The 22,310-nt window shown below is 40.0% G+C and overlaps 1 protein-coding gene across 5 annotated transcripts in view; it reads right to left on the bottom strand.

Annotated features, from left to right (window-relative positions):
- Positions 1–502: 502 nt before the first annotated feature.
- Positions 503–22,310, bottom strand: part of LOC132391738 (uncharacterized) — a 99,492-nt gene continuing 77,684 nt past the window's right edge. For 2 of the 5 annotated variants that reach the window (XM_059965298.1, XM_059965299.1), the window contains exons 14-16: positions 21,445–21,567; positions 18,634–18,789; positions 503–550 (exon numbers count right to left, since the gene is read on the bottom strand). In XM_059965298.1, the coding sequence (XP_059821281.1) occupies positions 524–550; positions 18,634–18,789; positions 21,445–21,567 (306 nt within the window). In that variant the 3' untranslated portion in view covers positions 503–523. Of the gene's footprint in view, positions 551–2,778; positions 11,014–11,864; positions 12,141–18,633; positions 18,790–21,444; positions 21,568–22,310 lie in introns of those variants that run through there. The other 3 variants (XM_059965301.1, XM_059965302.1, XM_059965300.1) reach the window with 3 other exon arrangements.

Below are 22,310 nucleotides of genomic sequence, written 5' to 3'. Positions count from 1 at the left end.
CAGGTCTCATTAAAATCTAAAATGAAGCCACATATAACTAGGTGTATTATACAAAATAAGTATGTTTAGTATCATAATAGGATTTTTGTTTTTTTTTGTGAACAGTTTTGGTTTTTAAATGATATTGATAATTTTAAAGATGTGACTACAGTAGTTGCAACATTTATTTATTAAGGTACATAGCTGTTGACAGTTTTACTAAACTTTGATATTGACCCTCTTTAGATGAAATTTCCAGCTTTGTGCATGCTTTCTTAAGTTCACTATTTGAACTAATAATGTATTCTGCTAGTGGATGCCGGGAACAATTTCAAATAGCATTCACTATGGATGCTAGTTCCCCAATCCAGGAATTTCAGCCAAGCTGTTTTAATTATACAATCAATGGTTGCATCTACTCAAAAGAAAATTCCTAATTTTTTTATCACATAAATGTTTTGAACATTTTTCCATTATGAAATTATTGCCACACTTGCAGCTTTGAGTGGAATCTGCTTGGAAGCCAGCCCTTGGATTGTTTCAATTATTTGTATTGGAATTTGCCAGTATCCTATAATAGAGAATTAGAGATGGAGTCAGTTACTGCACTACTGTTTGTGAACTGTGTCATAAACTGTGTCTTACACAACTTGTCCAGTTTCAAATGCCCATGTCTAGATTTTCTGAGCACAGCTTTGGAGATTATTGTCTCGTTTTTTTTCTCAAATTCTGAAAGTGACAATGGACTTCCAAAAGGAGAAAATGTTTTATTTTCCAACACTCTGACATTGTGACTGTCATTTTTCCAGACCATTGATTGGACCAAACTCATCCATGGGTTGAGCTGCAAGGTCCAGCTCACTTTGACTGCTGTCTTCACCTTCCTGTGGACCGGCATCCTCTAACTTATCCTGGTCTCCACCAGAGCCAGGTGACTTCTCCAGCAACTCTGTCTCCAAGCACACCAGGAAGGAACTGGGACACTCCTTGAACCTTGGCATGACTGTCAGAGTCCTCCTCATTGCCAATGCCTGCTTTATGTGGGTGTCCTGTTACAAGCAGAGAGGCCAAGTTATCCAGCTGAACCGTTATATCCCAGCTCAGGCTGATACTAGTCTAGTCTAGCAATATGTCTAGGGAAAGGACCCAGAGACATAAGTACCAAAGTCCTGATGACTCTGTCAACTCTGACTCTAAACGTCAACTGTTTATTCCTCTAAATTGATACTGTCTAATTTGCTGAGCTCCTCCAGAATTTGTGTTTGTTGCACTAAATTGCAGAATCTCTTGTGTTTATGTGTAACAGAGACTCAAATCAAGAGTGTAAAACTCATTAGAATCTGGCCTGCTGAGTTCTGCCAGCATTTTGTGTTTTCATTAGAATCATAATCCATTTTCTATTAGCTTGTCTATATTCCTTTAAAAATAAAATGGAATTAATGTAAGTTTACTGTAGGTGGCTGTAGTCATTCAGCAGCAAAACAGGCCCTTCAGCCCAACTGGTTCATGACATCCGTGTTGACTAGTGAGATTATCTCATTTAACCACTTCTGGTTCATAGATCTTGGGTTTGGACCAAAGAGCCTGTTTTTCTCTGTATTACTCTAATAGGTCAGTTTCATAATGAGACAATAATCAAATGTGATCTTGATCCCTATTTCTATATCTAAGGGTGTCAAAGGTTACAGGGAGAAGGCAGGAAAATGGGATTGAGAGGGATAATAGATCTGTCATAATGGAATGGTGAAGTAGATACAATGGGCTGAATGGCCTATTTCTGCTCCTATGTCTTATTTGTATTTCATAAACTGAATTCTAATTCTCATTGTCATTCAGAGCATTATCAATAAAGGGCTACAGACAACTAGTTCAGGACTGTGACCACTATGGCATGGCACCTTGAATTGTAATTGATGTACATTACCTGCCTTGTGTGTGAGAACTGGGCATTAGGATGGAGGATGTCAATCTTACTGTGATGACACAGAATAATCCAAGTGACTTATATTTTCCTGATTCCTGTATGAGAAGTGGTCAGGACTTTTGTACACCCGTGAGAAACCAAGAAAAACCATATTACTACACATGACTATATTTTTTGTATATGATGCAGGAGTCACTGTAATTCAGTATATTAGACCATAAGACAAAGGAGAAAATTAGACCATATAGCCCATTAAGTCTACTCTGCCTTTCCATCATGGCTGATTTATTCTCTCTCTCAAGCCCATTCTCCTGCTTTCACCCAATAACCTTTGATACCCTTACAATTCAAGAACCTATCAACCTCCACTTTAAATATATACTAAGATTTGACCTCCTCAGCTATTTGTGGCAACAAATTCCACAAATTCAGGACCCTCTGTCTAAATAAATTCCTCCCCATCTCTGTTCTGAAGCAATATCCTTGTATAAACTCCACCGCCATAGGAAACATCCTCTCCTTTCAATACCTTATAGGTTTCAATGAGATCTCTCCTCATTCTTCAAAATTCCAGCAAGTACAGAACCAGATATATTCTGTGAGTGAGTATACTTCTCTTTATGCAGACCTATATATACCATGTGTATAGTATATCCCTGAATGCTGTATGTACCATTAAATGTATTCTTGTACATTGTCAGTAAGTCACAGTATATTTGCCTCCAGTCAGTATATATAATCACTTGTATTTCTAAATAACACTGACATCTGCATTGCCGTACATTTTGAGCCTGAGCATCACCAAATATATTGTTGTGTCTACTGAAAATGAAACTCACTAATTAGACAGGCAGAAACCAGGCTGGTATGAAGCTGTGAATTCATTTTATTCAAGTACTTTTCACCCTTTCACAGATAATTGTTGCTCAGAAGTACAGTGATAACATTGTGATCATATGGTGATGCTGAGATCAGAAATTCATATCATTAATAAAATACTTCCAAGTTTCCCAAGGTATGGCTGCATTATAAAGTACACAAATAGCACAATATTGTTCATGCTGCTCTTATTCTAAATCAGTTTTGAGATAACTCATTAATTAAATTATTTGTCAGGTTGTAATGAAAGACACACTCACTTTGTTTCTTTGAGAAACGTTGCATAGGGCAAGGTTTCCGTGACTCCGGAGTCCATGCCCAATAATACATTTATACTACATTCCAAGCTGTGTCCAAACAGAGTACTCCCACATGGCAGAAGAATACTGTTATTCCCAAGTGCCAAGGAAGTGGGATCTGTGTTGCCGGGTTTTTGTGTCAGTGCATCCTAGAATTTGTCAGAGCTTTCCGGGAGGGTGAGCCTCTCATTCCACCTGGGTGAAGTGAAATCACGATAAAGGACAGGAGACTGCCTGACTCATTTTCTTCAGTGGCTGGATGTGGATCATCCCTTATAGAGATTACGTGAGAAAGAGAATGCAGTGCCTAATGTTGTTGATAGTAAGCTAAGGTGAGGTCTTAATAAGAAACTGTTACTTCTAGGACATCCTCAGGTCTGAAAGTAGTATTTGAATATTGTGAGCAGCGATCCCACTGTAAAAGTGACAAGAGTATCTACACTATCAAGTACTCCTCAGTGTCCAACAATTGCAACTGAACACATCTTCAAGCAGCAAATGAAGTTACCCACAATACTAAGAGGCTTAGAAACACATTGCTCCAAGGACTGGTTGTATCAGAGCACTAAAATGAAGCAGCAGGTTTCAGATTATATAACCCAACTGTTTAAAGAGTAACATTATATGAGATTCAAAAATGGCCTCTCTGCTCTAAAATCTCAATGCACATGGAATCACAGGGTAAACCTCCAATTACTTTCACTGTGCTCTTTCATTCTTTCTGAATCACTCAAAGTTAACGTAGGTAGAGCAGAGAATTAGGATGGTAAACAATGTTTTGACTTGAAAAGTGAAAACAAAACCTGCAGATGCTGAAAATCTGAAATCAAAAAAGAAAGCTATGACATTCAGCAAGTCAGACAGCATCCATGTGGGAAGAATCAGGTTAATGCTCCTTTATTAGCAATGGAAAAGAGTAAAAGCTAACATTTTTAATTTGTAAAAAATGGAAAGAACAGAGGAAATGCCTGTGATGTAAGTTTACTGAGTAACACAATTGCTGTTAGTGCTGTCCAAATGATTGAAAAGTACACCCAGCTGGAGGAAAGTGAATAGAGAAATTAAAAATGTGGGAAATAGAGAAAGTGGAAATGCACTGGACCTCTGAGAAGTAGAAGACAGAGTTGCTGGAAATCTGAAACAAAAGAGAAAGCTATAGGTCAGATGGCATTTGAGAGGGATAATCTAAGTCAATGATGACTTTGTAAACATAGAACATTAAATGAAGACCATGGTACATTGGGACATTTAAGCACAAGAGCAGAGACGTCTTACTCTGGATATATAAGCTCCTGGTGAGGCTGCATCCAACATATTGTGCACAGGACTGGTCTCCCTTCCCAAGGGCGAATATACTTGTGAAGAGATTAAGCAGATCGATCCATAGTATGCCAGGTTTGTCAAAGGAGGCGAGATTAAGTAGGCTGAACCCAAACGTACTTAAGACTAAAAGAATGAAAGGTGACCTCATTGTACACATTTCTTCTGGACTTGATAGAATTATTCTGGGGAATATGTTTCCCTTGTCTTGGTGTTTAGAAACAGGGTTTACAGTTTCAAAACAGGAAGTCAGCCATTTGGGACAGAGAGGAGAAGAAATTTATTCAGCCAGAGGGTAATGTATCTTTGTAATTTTCCTCTAAAAGACTAAGTACACTTGGTCAGTGTAAATATTCAATAGTGAGATCAATACATGTTTAGGTATTGATGGAAGGATGGAATATGGAGTTAATGGATAGTGGTGCAGAGGTAGGTCAGCCATAATCACATTGTTTGGTGGCACTGACACACAGACTCAAATAACCCACTCCTACTTCTATTTCATGAGTTCTTATGAATATTCTACATGCCTTGTATATCTAGACCCATAGATGGTTAAACGATAGGAAATAACTTTGTCACTTCAACCGGAAATGCCTCAGTTTCTTTCCTTAGTCTGGGCTGCATGAGTTAATCTCAATGGGACAGTATTATGTTCCTAAGCAGCCCTCTGTGACCCTGGTTTGGGAAGGAAAAAGTCAGCATCCCACTGCTAGAGTTATCCATAATTAATCCCACATCCCCACTGCATTCCTGTAACCTTGCACCTGCATAAGTATTTAATCAACCTCTACTTAAAATTAGCATTGGATTCTGTCTCATCTATTTCTTGTATAAAAGCAATTAATGCTCAAAACTCCTCAACAAATTTCCTTCTAAGTCTGCTCCTTGCAATTGGTATAACAATATAATGATCCTTTGTATTCATTTACTGAATCAAAGAGTGGTACTGTTTAAAAGAAACATTAATGGTTTTAAAACTTCAGATAATTTCAAAGCCTCCAATAATTTCTCTATTAATTTTTCTATCATTGGAAATAAGACTATAGTTTTAATCTCTCTTTATGGCTGTAGTTACCTATCCCTATGCCAGAAGCAGCATCCTTTGTAGTCTTGCTGAGAAGAAATTAGTTACCCAGGCAATGCACTGACAAGGACGAGTGAAGGTGCTTCTTCTTGTTCATAAGAATTCCAATTTCCTAAAAAAAATGTTTGTACTCAATACTGCCATAGTCATTAGAGGAACAAACTTTAAAAAATGTAATAGTTTACTTTTGCAGCATGTGGTGCTGATTTACACTAACAAGACCACTGAAATATTGATATTGATGGCCAAAGTGGATTGGATACAAGTTCTGCCCAAAAAAGTAGCCACCCTTCCAGTGGCAAGGCTGGATTAATGGGGGAGAGGTAGTGGAAGGAATGTTGGTTCATTATTGATTGAACTATCTAAAATCTGAAGTAACTTCTCTTCATCTCCATGATAAAACCGAATCCCAAGTGGTTACAGCTGTTTCAAAGTAAGTACAATTGTGTGCACTTACAGAGACCTCAGTTTATGTCTCTGAATACCATCTGATGCTTCAGTATACCATCAAAATTGATTACTAACTTGGATTTTAATCACCAAGGTCTCAACTTACAAAATGCTCGAGTGAAATGAAAACTAGGAATAGATTCTGATCCATAAGTGGGTTTTTGTTAATGAATTGGTTGAATAATAACTGGGAAAACGTTGCACCACAAGCACAGTGGGAAGTATGGATGTGTGGGTTGTAAGTCTGAGCTAATGGTTCTCTTCTGTACGCAAACATTACCAGCTTACTGTACACTGATTCTAATACATATATAATCTGAATAATTCAATATATATGAATATAGGTGAGAAATCATCAGAGTTTCCTTTCTCTGATTTGGATAGAAGAGAAGTTGGAGATTTTTGGAATAGCAGCATTATTGGTACAGAGATACCTCTGAAGAAATATAGAAACACATTAATATTAAACTGCAGCATTAAATCAGTGGAGCTAGATGCTGAAGCAACACACAGAGCACCGTAGCACAAAGCCAGGCAGCAGCTATGGAGTGAGGTGGGCAGTTAATGTTTTATGCTCAGTCAGTCCAGCTGAAATGTTAACTGTCCACTTCCCTCTATAGATGTTGCCTGACTTGTTAAGTTACCTCAACTCTTTATGTGTTACATTAAATCAGTGGCCTTGGAACTAGAACTATGTAACTTTCCATTGAGGTATGGATTTATGATTATTGATAGAAAAATTCTGAACATCAAACAGTCACATACTGGTTGCTGTTCAGGACAATAATGGCAAAACCCTTCCTCTGCTTGGCTGAAACAACATCGATTTCTCTAACCTCTGGTAATTTCTCCCCCCCTCTTTTTTCCATTCCCATTCTGGTTCCCCTCTCACCCCTTCTCCATACCTAGCTATTACCTCCCTCTGGTGCCCCTCCTCCTTCCCTTTCTTCTGTGATCCACTGTTCCCTCTAATCAGATTCCTTCTTCTTCAGCCCTTTACCACTACCTCCCAGCTTCTTAGTTCATGCCTTCTCGTCCACCCACCCACCTTTTCTCTCATCTGTCCTCACCTTGCTGCCAGCTTGTATTCCTCCCCACCACCAATTTTGTCTAGCTTTTCCCTTTCCTTTCCAGTCCCATTGTTGCATCTCAGCTTGACATGCAGACTCTTTTTCTCACCTCCATAGATGCTGCCTGACCTGTTGAGTTCTTCCAACACCTTGGTTGTGTTGCTCAACCTTTCCAGCATTTGCAGAGTCGCTTGTGTTTACGTTATGGTCTTGCCCCCAAAGTTTCTCAATCTCAAACTGTATATTAGAGTATGATTTGATTAAGTAAGTAGACATTTTGTGGTTTTGTGCACTGTGCCTCATATCCATTAAGTTTACTTGAGCTAGTTCCTTGCGAGTACCTTACTGGTACCAAAGTTGAAATGTTCGTCACACTGGAGTTTAGAAGGATGAGAGGGGATCTGATTGAAACATATAAGATTATTAAGGGATTGGACACACTGGAGGCAGGAAGCATGTTCCAGCTGATGGGTGAGTCCAGAACTAGAGGCCACAGTTTACGAATAAGGGGTAGGCCATATAGAACAGAAATGCGGAAAAACTTTTTCACCCAGAGAGTGGTGGATATGTGGAATGATCTGCCCCAGAAGGCAGTGGAGGCCAAATCTCTGGATGCATTCAAGAGAGAGTTAGACAGAGCTCTTATAGATAGCAGGGTCAAGGGATATGGGGAGAGGGCAGAAACGGGGTACTGATTGTGTATGATCAGCCATGATCGCAGTGAATGGCGGTGCTGGCTAGAAGGGCCAAATGGCCTACTCCTGCACCTATTGTCTATTGTCTATCAGTCCAGCCTGATTTCAACTGAACTTCTAAATGAGAATTGACAGTGCCCTAACTTGATTACCTTAGTGTTGTAAAACATTATTGATCAGGAAGCATTTATTGAACCTGCACAACCTTGTAAGATATGTTTCTGACCAAAGCTGCATTTGATTGATAGTTTACTATACATCTCCAATGGGCATTTCCTTTCCAGGAAATGGACAAGGCACTTTTGGGTCGCCATAAGGTCCTGGAGCTCTTGATCCCAATTTTCCTGCAAACTTGTCTGTTTTTCACAACTTGGTGAACTTCCCGTTGTCTGAAGATTCAAATGCAAGGTTGTAATACCTGCATAGCACGACAGGTTGTCAGCATTATGAAGTTAACTAGAAATCATTAGATTGCCACAACAACATAAATGGAGGGGAAAATGGTTTAATTACATAACACCTCATAGGCCCGATTTTATTCTCACAAATCAATGAATATGTTGTAAAAAAAGATCACTCCCTACGTGTACATTGTTTTCTCCTTTAGCTTGTTTTTTCTTTCCTCTCTTTTCTATGTGTATACCTCAGATAAATATTATGTGATTTGTGGCATATATGACTACATGATATATATACACACACACACACACACACACACACACACACAAATATCTGAAATACATCTTATGGAAATGTTTGTTTGATGATGAACTTCAAAATTACAAAAAACAATCAATGGAAAGTAATAATAACTTGTAATTCCTCCAACTTAACCAAAGAGTTTTGTGTCACTCCTGCTTCAGTCGTGCCTGCTTGTAAAATGCTCAATCACCTCATAAAAATAGACTCCATGACAAATGCTGGTGATATTAAACACAATCCTGATTCTGAAACAAATTTTAGAGTTATAAAATATAAACATATTTATCATATTGGAAGAACATTTGAATTGTTGGGAACCATACACATGAGTTCAGGCAGCTCAGTACAAATTGCACATATAGTTTATCAGTGAACATTATGTTATTTAAAATCAGAACATATATTTCTGCAGGGTTTGTCCTGATCAATTTCCAATAAAGATGAACATATTTGCAACAATTTACCAAGCAAAATTAAGTACATTTAAGTCCCATCCTCTTCTAAACCTCTGTCTAAATATAACTGTTAAGTGTAAGCTTAGAAAAGAATGCACTGAGAGGATAAAATTCACTGGGACAGTTGGGCTATTAGAATAATGGGTGGTTTCGACAGGACAATGAGCTTATAAGATGCTTTCCTGTTTTGGAAGTCTTCATTTCAGGATGAATGGGATCTGGTATATTGTTATCAGATTTAAAGCTTAAAGAAAGCACCAGACCAGAAATAGCCAGGTGACATACTGAAGCACATGCAGATACAATGTGTACAATGAGTTCTACAGTCATGAAGCTGCCAAGATGCCTGTATAAAGATAAAGCAGGCAGAGGATTCAGTGTTCCATCGCAGGCTGCCAATAGAAAAGGTCAGAAATAAAGGCTAATACTCGGTAATATGCATTTGTTAAACATGCACCACAATACCTGTTGCCGTTCTTAGAGAGAAGGAGAACAGCACAGAAACTGGATCATTGACCACTCTCAGAGACAAATTCCTCTCTGAGTGGCAGAACCAGAATCTCAGAGAGGCAGAACCAGAACCACTGAGTCCACACCAAGCACCCATCCAAACCAATCACATTCTTTTTTATTCTCTCCATGTTTCCATTCAAAACCCTTTCTCCAGATTCCAACACTCACATAGACAGCAGAGTTAGTTACAGTGGCCGACTAAACTTCCAGACTGATTTTATTTGGAATGTGGGAAATCAACATGATCACAGGGACAATGTGCATACTCCATATGGACAGTGCCAGAGGGTAGGATTGATCCTCACTCACTGGGTTGTCATAGAGTAATACAGAATGGAAACAGGCCATTCAGCCCAACTCATCTACGCCAATATATTTGTCTACTTGAGCTATTCCAATTTCGATGTATTTGGCCAATATTGCTCTAAACACATCCTATCTATATACTGTACTCGTCTAAATATCTTTTAAGCATTGTCATTCTACCTGTCTCTACGGTGTCCTCTGGCAGCTTCTTCCATATACCATATATGAAAATGCAGTGCCTCAGGTCCTCTTCAAATCTTTCCCCTTCCCTTTTTAAACCTACATTTTTAGAGTCTCCTAACCTAGGAAAAGGACTGTGGCCATTCACCGTATGTGTGCCCCTCATATGAGGGAGGAGTCCTACCAGCTGCACCACCACTATGCCACCCAAAGCTGGTTAAATCATAAAAGAAGCTGAAAGTTTAAGTATCATGCTTGTTGACTGGCTTCAGTGCTGATTGACTGCTACAATGCAAATATATTATAAATGAGTTCCTGTACATGGCCACATGTGCCATGAAGAGCTGATGGGGAAGATGGCTTATTTGTTTGCTCGTCTTTGTTATTTGAATATTTGTCAGCGATGTGAAAAGTTGTTTAATGAAAGCACAGACTGTTTCTAAAGTAGTTTCTTCCCTGGATGTGTAGCCAGAGAATTTCTGCAGCATGATCGATTTTGTCAGCTTGCCTGCATTCTCAGGACTGGCTGCTGTACTGAAGCCTGCCCTGTCCTACGAAGTTGAGCCTGTGCTCAAGTATTCCTGATTTACGGATTAATCTCGAGACTTAAACCAGTTTACTGACTCAGTGGCAGAATATCTTCCAGAGGTTTCTCTCACTGGGCATTTTAAAATCTGCCCCGATAAAGGAAAATGGATACTTGTGCTTCTCAATCTCTGAAAACCTCGCCCGACCTCTGAACTCTCACCAACACATCTTTGTTCATCAACAACAAACAAAACACTGAAAACACAGTGGTCAAATAGCAGCTGCAGAGGTATAAATCGACATTACAAGTTGAGATTATTCATGAGGACTAAAAGGGAATTGGGAAGATGTCAGTAGAAAGAGCTGGAAATACTGATAGTCTTCCCTGTTGACACAATCAGCCTAATGCAGGGTCTTGACCCAAAGTGTTGATTTACATCTTTTGCATCCACAAATGCTGATTCACGCAGTGAGCTTTTTCATGGTATGTTGTTTTTCCAGATTCCAGCACTTCCAATCTATTTTTTCTTCATATCTTGTCTTCCTCATGTCTTCCTATTTTTTCCTTACATGGACCTCTGCTGTTAATCTCACTCCACAAGTTAGAGTGGAGTTAGATCACAGATCTGTATATAGTACAGTTACAAAGCATCAACGTCATTAGATTAATATCCAGAGGCTTTAACTATAAACATGAATTCAAATCCTACTATAGGAGCTTTGGTATTTTGCTTCAAGTGATTAAATAAATCTGGAATTAGCATTGACTAGGAAGCTATTTTTTGATATAGAAACCCATTTTGTTCACTGACTTCTTTCAGGGAAGGAATACTGATGGCACTCAGCAGTAACTCCTTTGAGCTCATCTGCAGAAACAGCTTAATTTCTACCTTTAAAGTCTCTCCTTTTCCTTTTCAAGGGTGGATGGGGTTCTGTTGAAGACACTGACCTAAATCTACACTCAAATGTAAGTTCTTTGCAGTGGTGGAACCCGTTTCCAGGGGCTCACGACCAGCTATTTTTTGATATCCCAAGGACACGGCCTAGAAGATGAGTGTGCCTTTAAGGTTCCAAGGATTTGTGACCCTGAAGATGAGCCAATTCACTGCTGGACTACCAACTGATGCAGGAGAAGGCATAATGGATTGGCTGTCGGGGGCTCTGTACTCTGTGAAATGCACTCTCTCTCTTTCTCTTGTTGGTTGGGGAAAGCTTGTTGTCGATTCTCGAGTCAGAGAACTCGGGAAAAAAAAAGCAACACAACACACTTTTAAACCATCATCAGTGAGTTGTTTGCCTTTGTTGGTCTCCCTTCTTGCTGTGAAAGGGGGACACCTCTTTGCCCCTTTATTAGGGGAGGAGAAAGCCTATGGTATGTTGAATTGTCAGGCTGACTGATTAGTTTTTGTTGTATTGCAGATCATGATCTTTCTTGGGGGCTTTGGTGGGTGGAGGATGCTAATGCTTTTTTTTGCTGAAGTAAGTGGGGGTGGGAGAGGGTTGATGCTTTGCTGCTGCTTGTGTGTAGGAGGGGCTTTGGGAATCTAACTACTGTCACATGCTTTGGGGCACTCTTCTGTTCTTATGGATGTCTGCAAAGAACAAGAATTTTGGGTTGTATATTGTATACATTCTCTGATATAAAATGAAAATATGGAATTATGCCCAAAAGGCTGTATCTCTGCCAATATGAGTCTCATCTGCCCTCAAAAGCAATTGAGGACAGACATCAAATCCTAAGCTTACAGTGGCCCTGTAGAAAAATAGAAAAAGAAATGAGCTCATTGAAAAGACAATTGCAATAACGATTTCTGCTGAATTTTCAATCGACTTTATAATGTAATGTTAATAGTACACTCCATTGGAGCACAATTTCTCAATCCACGCCAGACCCTGTGTGGCACCGTTTAACTGTATGCAAGAAAACATTTCGATTCAAGTCACGCCTATCCAATTCAGTTGGGGCTTTCTTCCTGGTACCAACCACTTCCCTGTGATCACCAGTATGGCTTGGTGCCAGTGACTCACAATATTGCCTTTCAGAAGAACTCATCTAGGAAATTCTGCATCAATGTGTTAACTGTAAAAGACCATCTGAAGGCATTAAAGTATAACACCATGAAGATACTATCAGATTCAAAATTCTGTGCCAATATTATCTCAATCCATTATATAATGTCATTTAACTTATTTTCATAAATCTAACATCATATGTAAATATTTAAACAGTATGCACCTTTCCGTATTCCCTTGTACACTGCTGCATTCCGTTTCTAGGTGAGATTATCAACTAGAATCCACAAAAGAAACTAATCTTCAGATAGAAATGAATAATTTGAAAATTATCCAAAATGGATTAAACTGAAAAGATGTTCAAAATGACAAATTGTCAATTCTAACATCATAAATCGCACATATAGAACCATAGATCCTCTTATCTTAATGTTGCAATAATTTAACAGAAAGAACAGTGCAGCAAGTTTTTGTTACCTGGGGAAAATGAAGATATATTACACTGTCAGAAAGTTATCAAAATCACAAGAACCAATAAAGTTCAGGCTGGAATATTACTTGAAGGTGATCTGAATGTGTGTTTATAATGGAAGAAATTGGAGAACATTGACCAGCAACTCAGGAGCAAGCCCTTCAGCTGTTGAGCAAAATATTTAAGCACCTAACTAAACTAATCCCTCCTGTCTATACAATGTTCACATCCTTCCATTCTCTATACATTTACAGTATGTGCCCATCCAAGAGCCTACTGCAGACCACTGTCGTAGTTGCCTCCAATACCGCCCTCGTAGTGCACTCAGACACCCACCACTAAAAGACCAAGACACAAGATATAGGAGCAGAAGTAGGCCATTTGGCCCATTGAATCAGCTCTGCCATTTTATTATAGCTGATCCATTTTCCCTCTGAGTCCCAATCTCCTGTCTTCTCCTCGTATCCCTCCGTTCTCTGACTAATCAAGAATTTATCTACTTCTGCCTTAAATATACCCAATGACTTGGCCTCCACTGCTGCCTCTGATGACAAATTCCAGATTCACCACTCTAGGCTAAAGAAATTCCTCCCCATCTCTATTCTAAGAGGACGCCACTCTATTTTGAGGCTTAGACTCCTGACCTTAGACTCCTCTATCATATGAAACATTTTTTCCATATCCATGCTATCGAGACCTTTCACCATTCAATAGGTTTCAATGAAGTCACACTCATTCTTCTGAATTCCAGTGAGCAGAGGCCCAGAGCCATCAAATTTGCTTCATATGACAAGCTATTCAACCCTGGAATCATTTTCATGAACCTACTTTAAACCATCTCCAGTAACAACACATCCTTTCTTAGATAAGGGGCACAAAACTGCTCACAATACTCCAAATGAGGCCTCACCAGTGCTTTATAAAACCTCAACATTATATCCGTGTATTTATATTCCAATCCTCTTAAAGTGAATGCATTTGCCTTTTTCAGCACCGACTCAACCTGCAAATTGACCTTTGCGGAATCCTGCACAAGAACTCCCAATCCCTTTTGCACATCAGATTTTTGAATTTTCTCTTCATTTAGAAAATAGTCTACTCTTTTATTTCTTCTACCAAGTAGTATGACCATACATTTCCTAACACTGTATTCCTTCTGCTACTTCTTTGCCCATTCACCTAATCTGCCTAGGTCCTTCTGTAGCCTCTCTACTTTCTCAACACTACCTGCCCCTCCACATATCTTCATATAATCTGAAAAATTGGCCAGAAAACCATTAATTCCATCATCCAAGTCATAGACATATACTGTAACATAAAAAGAAGTGATCCTAACATTGATCCCTGTGGAACACCATTAGTCATGGGCAGCCAACCAGGAAAGGCTCACTTTATTCCCACTCTTTGTCTCCTGCCAATCAGCCACAGCTTTATCCATGCTAGAATCTTTCCTATAATACCATGGTTAAGCAGCATCATGTGTAGTGCCTTGTCAAAGGCCTTCTGAAAATCCAAGTACACAACATCAATCGATTCTTCTTTATCTATCCTGTTTGTAACTTCTTCAAAGAATTCCAACAGATTTGTCAGGCAAGATTTTCCCTTCAGGAGACCATGCTGACCATGTCCTATTTTATTATGCGCCTCTAAAACCATATCCTTGACAATTGACATCAACATCCGTCCAACCACTACAGTCAAACTAACTGGCCTATAATTTCCTTTCTTCTGCCTCTCTCCCTTCTTGAAGAGTAAAGCAGCATTTGTAACTTTCTATTCCTCTGGAACCATGCCAGAATCAATTGACTCTTGAAAGATCATCACTAAAGTCCTCAAAATTTCTTCAGCCACCTCTTTCAGAAACCTGGGGTGTACTCCATCTGGTCCAGGTGAATTATCTACTTTCAAACCTTTCAGTTTCCCAAGAACTTTCTCTCTAGTTACGGAAACTTTACTCAATTCAGTGAAGACTGATGTAAAATACTTATGCAGTTCATCTGCCATTTTCTTGTCCCCCATTGCTACCTCTCCAACATCATTTTCCAGTGGTCTGATATCCACTCTCACCTCTCTTTTACACTTTATGTGTCTGAAGAAACTTTGGGTATCTTTTAATATGATTGGATAGCTTTTCCTTCTTAATGACTTTTTAGTTGCCTTCTGTTGGTTTTTAAAAGTTTCTCATTCCTCTAACTTCCCAATAATTTTTGCTGTATTATATGTTTCCTCTTTGGCTTTTATTTTGCCTTTGACTTCTCTTGTTGGTCATCTTGCCTTTAGAATACTTCTTCCTCTTTGAGACGTTTATGTCCTGTGCCTTCCAAATTGCTTGCAGAAATTCCAGCCATTGCTGCTCTGCCAGTGTTCTTTTACAATTTTAGCCAACTCCTCTTTCATGGCTGAGTAATTCCCTTTACTCCACTGTAATATTGATACATCTGACTTTAGCTTCTCCCTCTCAAATTTCAGTGTGAATTTAATCATTATGATCCCTTCCCCTAAGTATTCCTTTACCTTAAGCTCTGTAGTCAATTCTGGTTCAACACACGATCCAGAATAGATTATCCCCCTGTGGATTCAACCATGAGCTGCTCTAAAAAGGTATCTTGTAGATATTCTAAAAGTTGCCCCTCTTAGGATATAACTCCAACCTGATTTTTTCAATCTACCTGCATATAGAAATCCCCCATGACTATTCTAACATTGCCCTTTTGGCATGCATTTTCTATCTCCCGTTGTAATTTGTACACCACATCCTTACTACTGTTTGAGGGTCTGTATATATCTCCCATCAACCACTTTTTACCTTTGCAATTCCTTAGCTCTACCCACAATGATTCAACACCTTCTGACCCTATGTCACCCCTTTCAAATGATTTGATTTCATTTTTTACCAACCAAGCCATGTCACTCCCTCTACTTAACTGCCTGTCCTTTCAATACAATGTGTGTTCTTGGAAGTTAAGCTCCCAGCAATAATTTTCTTTCAGCCATGATTCAGTGATGTCCTCAACATCTTACATGCAAACCTGTAACTGTGCTGCAACTTCATCTACTTTATTCCGTATACTGCGCATATTGAAATATAACACCCTTTTCTATTTTGTCTGCCTTTTATATTGAAGCTCATCCTGTTGATTGCAATTTTACCCAGTCATCATCATCTCATCTCACTACGCACTGCCTCTGTTTGTAAACCAACTACCTCATCCTCAGCACTATCACTCTGGTTCCCATCTCCATGCCAAATTAATTTAACCACCCCACCCCCCCCCCCCCCAACAACTTTAGCAAACCTGACCTCAAGGGTATTGGCCACCCTTGGGTTCAGGTGTAACCTGCCCCTGCCGTACAGGTTGTAACCTTCTCCAGAACTGATCCCAGTGATCTAGAAATCTGAGCCCCTGCCCCCTGCACCAGTTCCTCAGCCATGCATTCACATGCTAAATACTCTTACCCTCACCCTTCACTGGCATGTGGCATGGGCAGAAGTCCTGAGATTACTAACCTGGAGGTTCTGTTTTTCAGCTGTCTACCTAGCTCCCTGAAATCTATCTTCAGGACCTCCTCACCTTCTCTACTTATGTAATTGGTGCCAATAAGTACCAAGACTTCTGGCTGCTCACCCTCCTCCTTGAGAATGTCATGGACCTGATCCAAGATATCCCTGACCCTGGCACCTGGGAGGCAACATACCATCTGGGTGTCTCTGTTACACCCACAGAAATTCACCTCTGTTCCTCTGACTCTGGAATCTCCTATCACCACCACAGTTTTGTACAATAGCACTGTTAAGTGTCTTGCCATAGAACTACATCGGACCTCCCAATGTTCAACACCTTGCACTTGGCCAAATTAAACTCAGTCTGCCATTCCACAAAAAAGAGGTAATCTGCAGATGCTGGAAATCTGAGCAACACACACAAAATGCTGGAGGAACTCAGGAGGCCAGGCAGTGTCTATGGAAAAGAAATCCAGTTGACGTTTCAGGCTGGAACCCTTCGGCAGGACCAAAGGGTTTTGGCCCTGTACATTTTTTCCATTGATGCTGCCCGGTCTGCTGATTTCCTCCAGCATTTTGTGTGTGTCAATTTGCCAATCCTCTGCCAGTATCTGCAGCTGATCTTCATCCCACTGTATCTTCGGCAACCTTCTACACAATCCTTGTATCATCTGAGAATTTGTTAACTCACTCATCTAAATTTCCATCCAAGTCACTCACATATATATCACAAACAGCAGAGATCCCAGTATTGATCCCTATGGAACACTACTAACCACTAACTTCCAGCCACAAAGTCCTAACCACTACTACTCTCTGCCTTCAATGGACTTGCCAATTCTGAATCCAAAAGGCTAAGACACCATGGATCCCATTAATCTTAATCTGCTGCATAAGCCTACCATGTGCAATCTTATCAAAAATGGGAATGGGAAAAATTCAGGCATAAGGTATGAAAGCAGATCTAACTTACATAGCTAGATGAAGAAGTAGAAAGGATTGGAAGTTAGTATAGTTGGGGGTGGGGATATAAGGGAGTCTAGGTTAGAGACAAGGACTCTCCTTATGGAATTCAGAGAAGCAGGCCTGTTCTTGTCTCCTGCTCCACTAAGCCAAGGTTCACATATAATCTTGAGAAAATGGATAATATAACCTCTTCAATCTTCAGAGTAGCTTTGGCTGGGGAGATGGGGTGTGGGTACTTGTGGCAGTGACCTGAGCATACTTTGGTTAAAAGGTCATTGAAGATAAAAGGACTTTGTATGAAAAAAAATATTTGAATCTTCTACACTTTTTTATGCAGTCCCAATATATGCCATGACCACAAATGTACTTCAATTGGAATGTAGTGATCCTGCTTAATTTTTCTGCCTCCTGATTTATGTCAGCTGCAGATGATGGTGAGAGTGGAGAATGCTGTTAAAACTTCAGCAAGTCTTTAACAAAAAAAATCACCCTCTCCTTTCTCTTTTCAGATGCTGATGAAGTCAAAACAGGTATAAGACGTTGTCTACTTGTTGTCAGAAATGGTCTCTAAGTCTTACATGCTTCTGACACCTGAACTACCATGTTTTGGCTCCTCAAAGCACTAGATAAACAATACTCTCCACAAAATGCTGCAAATCCATGGCAAGGATGCATCAAAGCAATGCCTGTATCCTCTCCTAGACCAACATCCCCATGCTTACCTACCTGTCCATTGGACAGGCTACATCATAGGCATGGCCAAAATCAGAATCCTGAAACAGAGATGCTATTCAGGGTACTGTCACGGGAAAAGATTGGCAGGAAGACTGAGGAAAATGCCCAAAGAGTTCTCAAAGCTTCCTTTAAGAACCTCAAACCATACTCTGACTCTGAGAAATGTCCAGCCATGACCATTTGGTGGTGAAGAACAAGTAGGTCCATGCACCAGGAACATACAAACCTTCTGCATGAATGGCAGATGGAACACACCACCTCATAAACCACCCATCATCTCATCTGGCACCTCCTGCCCCATATGTGGAAAAAGCTGTTGTTTCCATACTGGGGCAATCAGTCACCTCAGAAAACACAAAACTAGAATGAAACTGGTCAACTGCCTAAGGAAGAGGAAAGTGGATTTTTCATTAGTTATGCTTTTTTTTTCCCTTTCCCCTCTGAACACAGTAATTATTTTTGTGCAGTTTTTGAAGCCTGATAGAAGTGTCTAGGCTGATAAACGACAGCGCCACCAGAGTTAATTATGTTAGCATTCTCCTCTAATTGTTTACATACCTTTTGTATCTTGGCTCGAGTGCTCGCATTTAATGCTCGTAATTTTGCATCCATATTTCGCAGTGATTCCAACTCAGACTTTTCCATTAACTCCTCATTTTCTTTTTTCAAGAGGTTTAGTTTCAGCTGCTGGGTTTCAATTTTTTTAACAGCGTTCTGTCAATAAAAATAGCAAAATTAGAGATATTGAATATTTCATATCTGCTTTTCTTAGGGCATACACAGAATGTTCCACTAAACTAATGTGGTGAGGATACACCTTGTAACGGAGAATGGTAATCCATGTAAGAGCATAAATTAAGATTAATATACTAGAGTTGATTAAAGAAGGGGAAAAAAAAGTTTGAATGCCTAGGCTGCATTCTTATTAAGATGCCAGGTCACCATAATGATGAAGTAAAGTCCTTAACAATTTCTTATCAGAAAATTTAAATCTAGTTTGGATTGGTTTATTATTCTCACAGGTACTGAGACAGAGTGAAAGGCATTTGTGTGCCATCCAGAAAGATTATGCCCTACACGATTAAATTGATGTAATAAGAAGAAAAAAGCAGAATGCAGAATATAGTTTTGTGGCAACAGAGGAAGTGCAGTACAGGTGGACAAATAAAATGGAAGGGCATACATCAGGAGATTGAAAGCTCATCTTTTAGCGTACAAGAGAGTTTATAGCACGATAGATGCTGTCATTGTCTCTGGTGGTATATGGTCGCAAGCTTTTATATCTTCAGCATGATGGAGGAAGGAAGAAGAAAGAAGAATCACACTGGGAGGAGTCCTTTCTTGAGGCAGCAGGAAATGTAGACAAAGTCAGCGTTGGTTTCCAGGATGGACTGGGCTGAGTTAAGAATTTTTTGCAGCCTTGGACAGAGCAATTGTTGATGCATCCAGATAGAACACTTCTCATGGTGCATCTATAAAAAAGTCGTGGCAAGAACTTAAAATATAGAACCCATGAATCTATCCACAGCTCCTTAAGTTGACATGTGGAAGTCAGTCAAAAAAGGCCCAAAAATATTAAAGCATCTTGTTCTTTATAGCTGCAGGAATGAAGCAATCTCATGGTCACTCACAAACACTGAGGAGAATATGCTCAGCTGCTCTCCTGTTGTTTCCACACTTAGCCCTGAGCCTTGGCATAGACCAGAATTCATAAAGTCCTGACAAGTGAGATGAGGTACAGGAATAGATTGATGACCGCAGCCTGTCAGATTTATTCTGATGTGGTCCTTGGAGAATTATACTTGGTCCTCTGCCTCTTTGTTCTGATGCACTGTTGCAGAGACCTCGCCCGACTTAGGGAAATAAGCCTCCCTACTTCATGTTGTTTTCGTGGCCACTGAAGTCTCTTTTGTGATTAACTTGTCTTTAGACACTGTACAATGGTTTGCCAGCTACCTTTGCAGGAATCCTCGGTATGAAGCACTGCACTGGACAACTTAGGGGAAAGCTCTTCACGCACAACATGTGCAAGAACCCATCCTCTATAGGTCAAGCTGTCACCCTCTTCTTACACTGGTGATTACTGCTCGTGAATTTTTCACTTGCTTGAACCTATGGCAACCATAAAACAAATGAACAGTTCTATCATTGTGTGGTGAACTATGTGCCTGTCTGGACACGCCCCCTGTGACTGCTCCTGTGGCTCCTCCCACAGGCCCCTGTATAAAGGCGATCTGAGGCCTGACGCTCGGCCTCAGTCTCCAGGACATAGTATGATAGACACTCACTCCTGGTTCCTTCTTCCAGTCAATAAAAGCCGATATCTCGCCTTACGTCTCAGTGTGAGTTATTGATGGTGCATCACATTGTTTAATAACATTTCAATAAAGACCAATAATGTTTCTAGGGAAGGAAGTCTGCTCGCCTTACACATTCTGGCTTATTTGTGAATAAATGTGGGCAATATGCTGACTCAGTTATTAAAAATAACTTTATTATCAGAATCAGGTTCACTATCACTGGCAAATGTTGTGATTCTTGTTGGGAATATGTTGTTTTGCAGTAGCAGTATAGTGCCAAGACATAAAATTATAATAAATTACAAAGATAAATGAACAGTGTAATAGTGAGGCAATGTTCATCAGTTTAGAAATCTGATGGTGGAAGGGAAGAAGCTGTTCTTAAAACATTGAGTATGGGTGTTCAGGTTCCTGTCCCTCCTCTGTGTCAGTAGTAAGGGGAAGATGGTGAAGGTCTTTAATGATGGATGTCACCTGCTGAGGCTAGAAACCCTCTGCAATCCTGTACATTGGAAGCTGCATACCAGGCTGTTATGTAACCAGTCAGAATGCTCCTCACAACACATTTGTAGAAGTTTGCAAGAATTTTTGGTGACATGCCCAATTTCCTCAAACTCCCAATGAAGTAGAGCTACCGGTGTGTCTTTTTTTATGATTGCATCAATATGTTGGACCCAGGATAGATCTTCTCAAATGTTGACACCTGAGAACTTGCTCACACTTTCCACTTCTGACCCCTCAAAAATGACTGGTGCATATTCTGAATTTCCTCTCCTGAACTTTCCTTAGTCTTGATGATATTGAGTGTGAGGTTGTTGCTGTGACACCACTCAACTATCAGATCTAACTCAATCCCAGACACCTCCTCATCACCATCTAAGATTCTGCCATTAGCAGTGGTATGGATGAATTTTATCCCATGAAAGAAGATAAAGGAAAATTATTCAAAGGTGTACATTGTTCTAACAGTATTGTCACACCATCATTTTGAAATATAGATTGATCTGAATTAATTATTTCAGATAATTAGCGAGATCCAATATTCAAATTTTAAATGTAGTTTACTGACCTTAATTAATCGCAGACGGTTTATCCATTCAGCTGATAAGGTGTCTTCAGGGCAATTTGTGCTTTGTGAAAGTGTTTGATAAGCTTTTCTGGAGTGGTGAAGTTCAATGATCAGGACTGTGAGCTGTTGAGTAATGTAGAAAGTATCAGATTGTTTCTCCTCATGGCCTTAACACATTTACAATGAACCATTTTAGACAAGAGCAGATAGATGCCATGACCATGCTGGCCAACCAGTGTTGCTGATGAGAGAAATCTGCATGCCTACATTGAAGCACTACAAAAGCCATTCTTCCAACCAAGTGCAACCTGTGGGTGAGGAGATTGCCAACAGGGGCAATGTGAGGCCCACTCAATTTTAACTCCTGAACCCCAGCCATATGTCCCTGGTCATCTCTGCATGATAGGCAAGAAATTACATCTAATCAATGGGCAGGTACATAAACTTGGAGAACAGGAGGTTACTGGGGAGGAGCAAAGGATGGTTTCTGGGCAAAGATGGTTGAAACCTCACAGGCAGCAGAGCAACCTGTGCAACCACACCCGCTTAGCTGAGGTAAGTGTGCGGGCGCGGTTGCACAGGAAGTACGTAGAAAGGAGGGGAAGCCCTCACTCATTTTTAACCCTCACCCCCAGACATGCTAATTCTTCAGATCTGTCTTCCACATGGAGGAAGTAGGAATAGTATCAAGACAAGTGGAGCTGGGCAGACGCAAGATTCCACAGGCAATGAAAAAGATTAGTCCTTATTGCTGGGAGAGTTGCCGGCCTGGGGGAGACATGTGATTTGGAGTTGAAGATGTGGGCATGATAAAGTCAGTGAAGTAATCCAGACCTCTTCTGGATACACTGCTGCCTGATATCAGG

This window comes from Hypanus sabinus, chromosome 3 (assembly GCF_030144855.1).
Source record: "Hypanus sabinus isolate sHypSab1 chromosome 3, sHypSab1.hap1, whole genome shotgun sequence".
Taxonomy (NCBI): Eukaryota; Metazoa; Chordata; class Chondrichthyes; order Myliobatiformes; family Dasyatidae; genus Hypanus; species Hypanus sabinus.
This window is presented reverse-complemented; position numbering and strand designations above follow the sequence as displayed.